This window comes from Lates calcarifer, linkage group LG11, assembly GCF_001640805.2.
Source record: "Lates calcarifer isolate ASB-BC8 linkage group LG11, TLL_Latcal_v3, whole genome shotgun sequence".
NCBI lineage: Eukaryota > Metazoa > Chordata > Actinopteri > Centropomidae > Lates > Lates calcarifer.
This window is the reverse complement of record NC_066843.1, coordinates 21,338,272-21,350,750: the sequence shown is the minus strand read 5'-3', so window position 1 is coordinate 21,350,750 and position 12,479 is coordinate 21,338,272. Positions and strand designations below refer to the sequence as shown.

Sequence of the window (12,479 nt, the reverse complement as noted above, 5' to 3'; positions counted from 1 at the left end):
ATTTATTTCTAATGTATTAGTATTAGTGTATCTCTCTAATATTAGCAGTCCTAGCCGGCTGTTTTGGAGTGTGATGGTCAGACATTGAGGGGGTTACTGTTAACTCTGAAACGGCACTATGTCTCAGCTTTAAAATGGACAAAAACAGGCTGGATGTTACCAGCCATGATGACCTCATCAAAACAACAACTTCTGTTTACCTTTACCTGACAAGCAACCTCTTGTAATAATGACTGTGACACTTTTTCTGACATTATGCAGCCACAAACTCTCATATGGAATAGGTAGGCGAGGGCAGTTGGGTGTAACCCAGGTCTGCCTGTGACTCCAGAGAAAGCATTTCACATCTTGTTTCCTTCTTCTTTTACCCATCACCATCTTTCCTTAATCTTAACCACAAAGCATAAGTTGTCTAAACTTAGCAAGAGATTAATGGCAACAAACAGCCATTTTATTGTTGAGGTGTCAGAGCTTGTTATAAAAGTTGCATGTGTTCTTGTTTATTTGCAATGTTCCACAAAATGTAGTTCCTAACGCAGCCCAGTGTCCTAGAAGGTATCTGCAGCACATCATTTACATCCAGTATCAAGATTCAGTGCCAATGCAGGAAGTAGTGTCCCAAGCAGAAAACAAGGGTGTGGAGGTCATGAAGGTGGTGGATACACATCCAGCTTTCATATGGGAAACCAAATATGCCATTGATGTCAGCTTTTTATTTTTACCAAAATCCTGAGATTTTTTTTGTGTGTTTTAGATGTATAACTCTAACCTAACCATACCTTAACCACAACACGTATGTGTCCAAGGTTGACATGCTTAAGCATCACCAACAACAGTTTTCCGGATTACAAAGCAACACAAGTGCAGAACATATGCAGAAGCCTGACAAGTGAAACTGGAAGTGTGGCTGCATGGCTCGGAGCAAAAGACAAAGTCTGTTACAAAGTACAGACACACTCATGAAGGTAGAGCATATATGGCAATCACTTCCAGTTTCTGATCAACCTCCTTGTTTTGGGTCTGTTCTGCACCTTCACTTGGAATGTGATGTTGTAGAAAGAATTTTTAAAATACTGATATTCAAAATGTTGTCATTTACTGTGTTTCCCAGAATCATCCCATAATTAGCTCTGGTGAAAAGGTTGCTGAAGTCATGGCATTATTGATTTTTCAACCTCAAATGTCTCAAAATGTTCACATCTGTCATCTAGAAATCACTTCTTGCGGTGACTTGAGAAGAACGTTCATCACACAGACAGAGTCCCATGTTGATAACATGAACTTATGAGCTGTCAGAAATGGCCATCAAGCAAGGTTCCTCTGAGATTTGAAGTTAGGTACTTGGATTTGTTGAGCCATTTGGCGATACAGTGAACATCTGGGGAATGGTTTCAGTTAGCTTTTTTGTCTGAGCAGCTCCTTTTAGTGTCCTTGAAGGTAAATCAGGCTCTAAAACAGTGAGGAGGCAAAGCTGTTCAAATGCAGCCAGTATGGTAGCAGGAGATCAGCTGCATTTCTCACCTTCCTCACATAGACACACATACACAGACACACACACAAACACTGCACAGCACGTCACAGCAGATCATTCTGCAGTAATCTGCTGCATGTGTGAGTGTACTGTATATATCAAGGGTAGGAGCTTACTGCACATGCGATTTTCTACGTTCAGTTAACTGCTTTTGCGCAAGGATGTGTCTCTGCATGTACCCAGTGCGTGTGGGGGTATGTGTTCGTTGACTGTTATTGACCCCCTGCACAGCGAGAGGATAGTAGAGATCACTCAGAGGTTAAATGCTTTATTTCTTGACATGTCATCAAATACAGTATGGTCTCCCCCCTTTCTCTCTCTGTACCCTCTCCTCTTACATTCACCCTTCTCTCTCTCTCTATCTCACTCTCTCTCTGTCTCTCTCCTGCAATGGGCGACACATAGAGAAAGAAAGCTCTGTCGCAGCATTATCCACAGAGGGGGAAGGGGGACCCTGGTGGATATAATGCCTATAGCGCAACAAAACCACCAGAGAGGGAGGGGGAGAGAGTGGTGCTAAAGATTTTAAAACCAGGAAGAAAAAACACTGATAATGTCAGGAGAGAATATGATAGGAGGAGAGATTCTGAAAACAGCTAAAGTGTGTGTGTGTGACTTAATATTATCATCTGATTGTCATTGGTTTGGTGCAGAAGTACTGAGATCCTGCTGTGACGTTATGATCCAGCACCATGCTCCATACTAAAGGTCGGAAGCAATGTACCTGCTCTATAAATAACACTGGCTAAGTCATTGCTTTTAGGTGAATCGGTTAATAAATGAGGCCAGTTCCACCCACTGACCACCTGTCTCACCTTAGCTCTTAAAGGAATAGTTCAGCATTTTGGGCAATGGGCCTGTTTTCTTTCCTCTCAAGATTAACATAAAAATATGGAAAATATGGCAGCAGGAATTCACCTACTGCAGTCTTTTTTCTTTCTTTTTTTGTTGGTTGAGCCCACAAACCCTCATCATTCATCACATTCCAAATATGTTCACTTCAATTGATTTTAAAGTGGGATGTTATTCAACACTATTAATTATATAAAATCGATATTGTTACAGTTTTTTCATGCTATTGATTAGGTCAATTTGGTCAGGTTTGTGGTAGGAACTGAACAATTCAACCATTTATCCAGAGCAACCTATTTTCTCCATTTCCTTTAGTTACAGTATGTAACAACACCCCTGTGTAATATAAGTATTACATGATTCAAAATTGTACCATCTTAAAACAGATGTATTAATTTTAGGCTGAAGTGTAGAGTAGTCGATCTAATGTATAAATAAAAACAAAGAGGTTAGATTCTGTCTAATGCAATATGTTGCACATAGTAAGAAACTGGCCTGAACAATTAAGAAACCAGATTGTGACAGTTGATGAGAGAGATGATGAAAGATGAGAGAGGATAGAAGAGCATCAGCTGCAGCTGCAGCAGTGGTTAGGATGTTCAGAAAGAGTCATATTACCCACAACAAAAGGTGCAGGGGTCATCCTCAGCTTCACTATTTACACAGCCTTGTACTGAAAACATATCTGCGGAAACTGGTGTTTCAGTGTCAGATCAGATAGTGTGAAGAACTTGCATGAAGTCAACTTGCATGGATGGCATCCAACAAGAAAACCACTGCTCTCAAAACAACACAAAACGACAAGATTAAAGTTTGTTAAAGAGCATGGAATGATGCCTGGTGAATACTGCAGCACAATCTTTGGTCACAAACCAAAATAAATGTGTTTGGATCAGATGGGGGTCAGATGGGGGGGGTGCTGACTGTGAGACATGGAGGTTGGAGTATGCTGATATGGGGCTGCATGAGTGTAAAAGGTGGAAGAGGAGTTAAACTGTTTAAGTTTGTATGGCCAAATATTAAATGAAAAATGACTCCCACTCCTGAGAAATTTAGCAGGGGAGGAATTTTCCAACATGACGGTGACTCCAAAGACATCATAAAAAAAATGAAGAAGAGTTCTTAAAGAGGGACAAAAGTGAAAACTATGACCTGGCCAAGTATGCTGCCTGACTTAAATCCAATAAAAAAAACTCCAGCAAAGACGTGTTTGTGCATTCATTCCAATACAGACAGACATACAACATACTGAGAAAACATATGAATGGAATCTCAGTAATGAAGTGTGTACTCACTTCTGTTACAGTTGGACCTTTCATTCATAAGATGGTACTTTAATTGATCAAACATTTCTGTTTTTCAAATTAATTGTCTTCATTCTTCTGGCTTTGGCTAAAATCAAATCAAACTGTATTAAATGGACAGGATTTTATTTTTTATTTTTTTTACCATTTTTTTACTTTTAACTATTTTCATTCATTCATTCATTCATTCACTTAACTTTCACCTATTTCATGTTTAGAAATTTTACTTTTACTTTAGTTTACTGTTTGCCATTTCAACTGTTTACTAATCACAAGTGATTTTTGTTTATTAATTAGTTATTGTTTATTATTTCAACTATTAATCTATTACTTCGAGCAAACTGTCTCTAGTCGTTTGGTGAGAGGTGTGTATGTACTGTGCAGTCATCTTATCATAGCTGGAAGATAGTTATTGATTCTGGAAGGACTCGAGAGTCCAGACCTGGGGACCAGTCCACTGCTAAACTCAGCCTGGACTGTCTATAGACCCTTTGGGGAAGGTTTCTTTCATTTTTCCATCCAGCAGAAACAGCACTCAGAGGCTGCTAAATGCTCTGTGTGTTCACCAGCTAGTCTCTCACTGTGTCTGTCTGCTGTTTGGTGAGGCTGAGAACAGCTGCTTGCTGCTGTTGAAAACCAGGTTAATGAGAAGAGAGTTTGTGGGTTGTAAAACCAAAACAATAAGCCAAAAGAGGCTAAAACATTCTAGCACTGAGGGAAATGGCAGAGTTGGTTATTATTACCTCTAGGTTTGTCACTACCAATGAAATATATCTACCACTGCAACACACTGACACCCCTAAATCTCTTACATATTCACTTTAAGGAATGAAACAGAATTTTGACTGTTTGGTACTTTCTGCATACATGTCTGCTTTGTGAATTTGTTCTTTGATCCAATATATTAATAAAGATATAATAGACTACCTAAGCAGTCTGCCAACATGGCAGCTGTTAGAGGCTGTTTCATTACCTGCAGAACCTCATTTGTTACACTCCAGCATGGCATTAGAGTATAATATTGATGAACCCAAATAACTGTCATGCGCAACCTCTGAAAATGAAGTCAAAATGGCGTTAACAGTGCCACCATGGACTTGTGTGTAGCAGTACAGTAAGAACATTTAAGTGTAGAGTCTAGGTGTGTATGTGTGTTTGCTATTGTGTCGGTATTTGTTTCTCTCCATGAGGGACTGGGAATTGCCATTACACCACGCTGCAAGAAGGAGGGAGACAGGGAGGGAGAAAGAAAGGAGGAATGTGTGTGTGGGACGGTTTTGCTTACAAAGGAACACCATTCAGCTGAGACGTCCGCCTGAATGAGGCAAGCTGAGACGTACGACCTGATCGATAAACGGATACGAGCATCCCAGCCTGCCGAGCTCAGCAGAAAAAAAAAAAAGAGGGGCAGCGGGAACAAAAACAAGGGGGTGCAAAAAGTGACCCCCATCCTGTTCTCCTTCTTCTACCACTTCTTACTCTGAATTCATCTCCCCACACTTCCCCCCCTGACCAAAAACACCTCTCATCCTGTCACCCCCTCCCCTCTCCCTGTGTCTCTATCCCTCCTTCTCTGCAGCAGACTAGAGCGCAGTCAGCTACTACGGGGACTGCAGTGTTACGCTATAGCACAAGCAGAGAGTTGGGGGGTGGGGGGGTAGATGGATAGAGGGAGAGGATGTGGAGGGGGTTGGGGGGACTCGCTGAATAGCGATAATAAGCAATCCAGCACTCAGCTCTGAAATCGTGGTAATAAAGCAGCACGAGCTGTCAGTGGTGACGACAGGGAGAAAAGAAACAGTGGAAGGACTGTACAGACTGTAGAGTAGAGCAGGAGAGGATGTGAGGAGAGAGAAAGATGGTTAAGAAATGGAAAACCTGCTACCTCTGCAAAGATGTTCCATATACCTGATGCACAAACTCACAAAGTGAGTGATTCAGTCCTTCATTTTCCATTGCCCTCTTCAAACACCCAGCATTTCTGTTTTCTTTGATCAAGACGTTGGCAGGGACGTTCTCCACCAAGCAAAAACCGAGCCGTTTGCCTGTTCTCGGCCTAACTGCTGCTGCTGCTGCTGCACTGGCCGTCCCCCTCCACCCCTTCCAACCTATCTTTATGTCACCGCGTTGGCACCAAAACTATTGACTGCAACATTTTCAAAGTCACCTCAGCTGTCATACTGATGCTGCCCCAACCCCCCCACTCTGACACCACCCCGGCATTCAGTTTGTCTTTTTTTTACCGTCACCCTTTGGTTCTTCGATCACTTGTTTGGCTGCCATTTAATTTTCTGACCTGTCCAGTTTTATGCATGAAAAAGCTGCACAAGACCAGAAACTGTGGTCAAAGAACATCCACCCTAAGGTGAATGAAGCTGCAGCAAAGCAGGGTGTCTGAAATACTGTCGATTCAGATCTTTTAATTCTCTTATTTAGTATCATTTGGCATAAACCAGAGGTCTCAGCTTTTTGAGCACCTCACCCCTTATAATGAACTGACATGCCTCAGGGATCCACTGGAAACTACCAGCATCCCCAGCTGCACATCTGTGACTCCGTCTGTACATGACAAGTATGTGTGCAAAGACATTCAAGTCAGTTAGCTTGCTAAGAACATCAGCAAGCCAGCTGTAGTTCTTCACTTTTGCTGTAAGAGAATCTAAGTGCTCAGAGGAACATGTTGCAAACTTTGTTTATTGAGTGTCACATTATCACCAGGCTCAATGGACATCATGGGACCCATTTCAGCTGTATTCTACAGCTGTTTGTCTCAGTTCAGTGACGTGCTTCTCCATACTGCATAGTTTTACACCTGTATGTATTTGGAGTCTTACATTTACATGTCTTTAGTTTTTTGTTACAATCCCATCCTACAGAAGTTGGATCAACCATCAACTTGGTTGACTCTTAGCTCCACATGATGCATTTTGGTGATTTGGGTTCTGAGGACTGTGATCTATAGTTACATACAATACCTTTCATTATACAGACTAACTAAAATGTTCACATGTACTTTGTATATAATTCCAGCCTCATGTGCATTTGATGGAACAGATGTAACCGTACTGATCTGATTTTGCCTGTAAATTCTGAAAAGAATACAGCCAAACCATTAATAAGCATGACACTGACAGAGGACTCCTGATGCTCCTAGCCTGCTCTTTCATTATGCTGCCAGTGTAGACAAGGTGTAAGGTTAGTTCCTTTTACTATAAAATATATGCAGACTTTCCATGTGTGCAATCTGCCTGGTTACAAATTTTAGGCCTCTATGGATATTAGTGGATATTAGTTGTAATTATGCTTCTCTGGGCAGCACCTAGGCGAACAAGGGTCACTCACACATGTTCATGAGTCTGTTTTATATGTTTATGTAGTAAAGTTTTTTATCTCCAGACCAGAATCGGCTGGTTAATTTGTTTGAAATGCCACAAGACATGCTGTTGAGATTTTGGAGGTGCGTGTGTCAGTTCCTCTGCGTTACCAATAAAATCTGTCTTTACATAAGTTTGCAGAGATGTTTGCGTGCATCTCTGAAAAAGAATAACACCAGCTTCAGGCAGATGGTGAAATTTACAATACATGGATTCACATGGCCATGCAGAGCCTGAAACATAATTTCCTTGCTTAACTGTTGTGTGCTTGTCTTAAGAAATATATTTTAATCAAATAACAATAATTTTATTAAGAAAGGATTTGTTTATATAAATCAACCAACCAGAAAATCTTTATGTCCAGATATTTATTTCAAAATTTTTGAAATTGTATGTGCTTGTGTGTATCTGCATAGCTGTGTATGGTTTTTTTTTATTTATGTTTTTTATGTTTTTTATGTGTATCTCCTTGATCTACAGTTTAACATGTGCATACATTTGTGTATTTGCCCATGTGTATTCATGCCCCCCTAAATTACATGTGCATACATCTGACTGTGTGCATGCATGTCAGTGTGTGTCTATAAGTTTGTGCGTGTGTGTGTGTGTGTGTGTGTTTGTGTGTGTGTCTGATTGTGTTTCCATCCTAAGTCACAGAGAGTGACTGAGTCAATATGCTGTCTCAATAAGCTGTGCGTATAGCAGAGTCCACAGAAAATACGCCTCAACACACAATGACCCAGGTCAGCACTGGCCTCTGGCTCTGCAAATGACCATAGATTTTTAGAGACAATTAAGCAGAGGAAGGCAGAGGGAGATGCAGGTGAGAGGTGGGGGACTGACCACGCAGGGAAAGCAGAGGGATGAAACTGAAATCTAAGAACCCTAGAAATTTTTTGTGTCCTTCCCTCTGATTGCCAGAAAGTGTTCATATGAATTCTTTGAGCAACAGCAGTTAATACCATCAGCACAAAACCATGAATTCAAGCTCAGCACCAGTCTTCTTCCTGTGCAAAGAAAAGTGGCGTGGCTAAAAACAGTGGAAGAGGTTCAGATGATTTCCAACCAGCTGTGCATATGGTATTGCAACTCTTATCAAACTACTGCATGGTCAGGATTAGGACAAGATCATGGTAACAGTGCAAGTAACATTAAAAGGAATTCTTCTTTGCACTGAATACATACACACATAGATTCTTGTTGGTGTATTATATTAATATAATTGATTTTTCTAGCAAACACATATTGTGATCAAAAACTGTATTGGCTGCTCAAAAAAGTTCATATTTTCTATTGACTGATCCCCCAACTATGGTTGAAGTTTCCATACTAAGTATAGAAAGCACTGGCTGATCTGATCTTTTTCAGATGGGATATAATGACAGTTGTCAGGTTAGCTAATACCAAAATATTTTTGTTGGCAAAAATTCAGTGGCGAATGATTCCACCATGAGCGGACTCTGCACCTAGAAGGCCAGCTGCAGCCTCAGGTCCAGGAGGTTTGGGCCTCACCAGAGGTTCATACTGGTAAGGCCTGGGACCTCCATGATCCCCCTTCGATTGTCAGGGAGGTGGGGACTTTGGTTGAGAAACTCCACCTTGTATGATCCTAAGAGTTACTATCATTGCTATCCAAAAAGTGGTCAATTAGCTAGTGATGTCACTGCATAAATCTATCTCTTTCCCTTGACCTCCTGAACCCCATCATCACATAATACATTGGTAAGCTACTGCACAACTCTGCACACCTTATCACCACACACTGGATGTTTTAAATATCCTGGCTACAAGGAAAGTGTGTAAACCATACCCCCCAACCACCAGGAGACACAAACTCCTGTGAGACATACCCATTAACCACCCCAACCTCCTCACCTTTACTTTCGCTTTGCTACCTGCAAGGTACACTATACTGTGCATTTGTAAATGTGCAGAATTACCTAACATTGTCTCATTTCTAGGGGTGCTGGTCTGTAGAAAGACAAGACCTGTGCACTTTGTGTTCAGCTTCAGTGGACCTGGACATTTCTCAAAAAACCTTCTCCTCATGTTGCAAACAAGAGACTGCTATGTGCTTTTTGTAATGAGAGAACAGTTCTCTCTTCTTTTATGAGCATTATATGCTACTTATGTTTTGTAAAGCAGTGCAGGATAAGTCAAGCCAAATTCAAAGCAGTAGCACATTAGACACAATACAGAGACTAACAGTGACATTTTGATTCATTGGTGTTTTTATTCCAATCTAAACTAGAGGCATGTGTATTCACCAGAAGACTAAAACAGAAAACAGATAAACTGATACCAACTGGTTTCGATGGATGCTGGAGGAACAGCAGTGTTTCATGGTGCAACAATGTTTACTCCATCATCTGCCTAAACACACACATCCACGCACACACATGGCTTCTTGAAACCTCATGTACACACATGCCAGCACACCTAAGGCACACACTCACAAGTAAACATGAATACATTCATGTGCCTTAATACACGCATTCATCTCCACACACAGGAAAAACCCCAGCAACCTGAAGTGTGAGGTTGCTGCTGCCTCCAGGATTTTATATCTGATTCACAAATGGTGCAGAGAGAAACCAGATGAATGGATGCAGGACCACCTGCTACCGTTTGGATTTTCATTTTCAACTGTCTTGGTAATTATGTTGATTATTGGATTGCAGCACCCTTTACACTGAATATAACCTGAATTCCACTTTAGGTTCATGTTAAAACAGTTGAGTATTTTGTTGGAGAAAGAATTTGGCACGCACACGTAGACACAGGAGTGAGAGGCAGAAAGAGAAGGAGAGAAGGATGGACTGATGCACACTGCAACAGCAGCGGCCAAATTTTTACACAACGATTTCAGTGGAAGAGATTAATTAAGGGGATGAACAGTGGCGGGTAAAAAAAAAGCGCAGATGAGAGGAACAAAGTGACGAGCATTGCATTGTCGTTTGCTGAATACTGCAGTGAACTTGTCAAGCGTCCACTCCTCCAGAACAGTTTAAGGAATAACTTTACGCGCAACAATGCGCAGTGTCCAAAACAGTGCCAAGCGTGGATGCGCTGGCAGACAAATAACAGAGAAGGACAGTGGAAACAAAAGAAAGGCATGTTTAGATGTATAGATTGTAGAACATAATAGACTAGACACCTGTCTGACCACTCACCCGAGCGTATTTGGAGGAGTAGGGGTCCTCGAACAGCGCCCACATCTTGGGCTGCCACACCTCCCACCACGTCGCCCTGCGGCCGTCCTCCTGCATGCACAGCCGCTTCAGGTCGCCATCAGCTCCGCCGGTGAGTGCAGGGTCATCCTCGGGTGCATCCGGCTCTGGGGTCTCGAAGCTGTCCAGGGCTTCCTCGGCGTCGCGGTGCTGCCGGTAGTTCATCCAGCAGCACGCCTCCACGTCCGTCTCGTCGATGCCCCAGAAGGCGAGCTCCTCCTCGAAGAGCGGCCCACATACATCATTGGGGCAGTGGAGCTTACCGGTGCGGTAATAGTTGAGGATGAAGGCGAAGGTGGCCGGGTGGCGGTCGAAAAAGAACTCGTCGGACTTGGGGTCGTAGTCGAAGTTACTGTAGGCGTCGGGCTCAGTCAGCCAAGACAAGCGCGTCCCCGGCAGCGTCTTCAGGGTGCTCCGGTAGGTCTCGTGTCGGATCCCGCCGCAGTTGATCACGATCTTCTCGCTATCTGACGCCGAGCAAGTCATGGCTGCGCTGGAGCATGCTTCGGACGATGCGCCCGACTCCTGCTGCTGTTGCGGCTACTGCACTTCCCCATCCACCACCGGTCCCCGCTCTGTAGGCTTCTGTTATACCGTCCCGGCAAGGAGTCACAGGACCAACTGAGAGGAGGAGAGAGGAGGAGAGGAAGGAGGAGTCTGCCTATGTGTGTGAGAGAGAGGCAGATGGAGAGAGAGAGAGAGAGAGAGAGAGAGATTCTGCAAGTGTGCCTATGACAGAGAGAGAGAATATGTGGGATGCGGATTTTATGAATCAATAGATTTGCTTGCTGAATGACTGACTGAATTCATAGAAGTAGATCATTTGATGTTATTAAGGTCAAAAACTGCCATTTCTGCTAAACGAAAGCATTTGGCTTCTGCTATTTTTGAGCTGTTGCCTTTGATTTTGCTGCATCCTTAACTGCAAATAAATAGGATTTATTGAACTGAGAAGCAGAGAGAGAGAGAAAGTAGGTGCTTCTGTTTTTCACTGCTAATGCTGGAATATAGAAGTAACAGCAAAGTACACGGTCAAAAGCATCACACCCATGTTAAACCAAACCATCAGCATCAATGTGGAGCTCCAAAAGCCTTTGGTTTGGACCCAGCCACAGGGATTCCAGTTCATTCCAAAGATGTTGGATGGGGTTGAGGTCAGGGCTCTGTCCAGGCCAGTCAAGTTCCTCCACAGCAAACTGGGAAACCTGTTTCTTCATGGAGTTGACATGAGGGCATTGTCATGTTGAAACAGGAAAGTGACAAACAAAAACTGTAAACACAAGGTAGGAAAAACTTTATTGTCTAAATCCCTATTTGGAAGGGGTGAACATTACAATTCAGTTCAACTCAAGTTTATTTATGTAGCTCAAGGCACTTTTCACATAGAGCAGGTCTAGATTATTATATTTACAGAGAGAGACCCAATAGATCCCACCATGAGCAGCACTAGGCGACAGTGGCAAGGAAAAACTGAGCAGAACCAGACTCAGGGTGGGCGGCCATCTGCCTCGACCGGTTGCATTGAGAAGCAGAGAGAGAGGGAGAGAGAGAGAGAGGGGAAGTGGGAGAGATGGGGTGGAGGTGGGGGGTAGAGAATAGGGACGCGAGAACATAGCATCCATATAAAAATATAAACTGGTAACAGTAATACAATAGTAGTAATAATAGTAATTACAGTTAACATAGTGATTACAAGTAACAGTAATACTAGAAGCAGCACTAATAATTTCTAAGTATAACAGCAGGTGTTGAGCATTACAGGGTGAAGTAAAATATAAAATATTCACTGTGCTCCTCTGTAATTTAACTCACTGCTCAGATGGGATTTACAGTGGATTCAGGAAGGATTCACTTAACTTTTTTCACAATTTCTTATATTATGCTAAAATTCTTTAAACTAATTATTCCTTCATCAATCTGCTCAATACCCTGTAATCACAAAGTAAAAACTGAATTTGAAAGAAAAAATACCCTATGACAAATTTAGCTCCATTACCTCCCATTTCTCTGAATCATCTTTGAAATGTTTCTACACTTTGACTTGAGTGTCTTTGTATAGCACTTAGAAAAACCTGTCTATATAGGCTTTCCAATGCATATCAGAGCAAAAACCAAGCCACAAAGTTGAAAATGTCTGCAGAGCTGAGAGACGAGATTGTGTCAAGGTATAGATCTGGGGAAGGCTACA

At 42.3% G+C, this 12,479-nt stretch overlaps 1 protein-coding gene across 3 annotated transcripts in view; it reads right to left on the bottom strand.

Moving 5' to 3' along the window:
• Positions 1-11,342, bottom strand: part of LOC108898540 (potassium voltage-gated channel subfamily C member 1) — a 74,246-nt gene extending 62,904 nt beyond the window's left edge. For all 3 annotated transcript variants that reach the window (XM_018698443.2, XM_018698444.2, XM_018698442.2), the window contains exon 1: positions 10,235-11,342. In XM_018698443.2, coding sequence (XP_018553959.1) covers positions 10,235-10,777 — 543 coding nt within the window. In that variant the 5' untranslated portion in view covers positions 10,778-11,342. The remainder of the gene's footprint in view (positions 1-10,234) is intronic.
• Between the last annotated feature and the right edge of the window lie 1,137 nt (positions 11,343-12,479).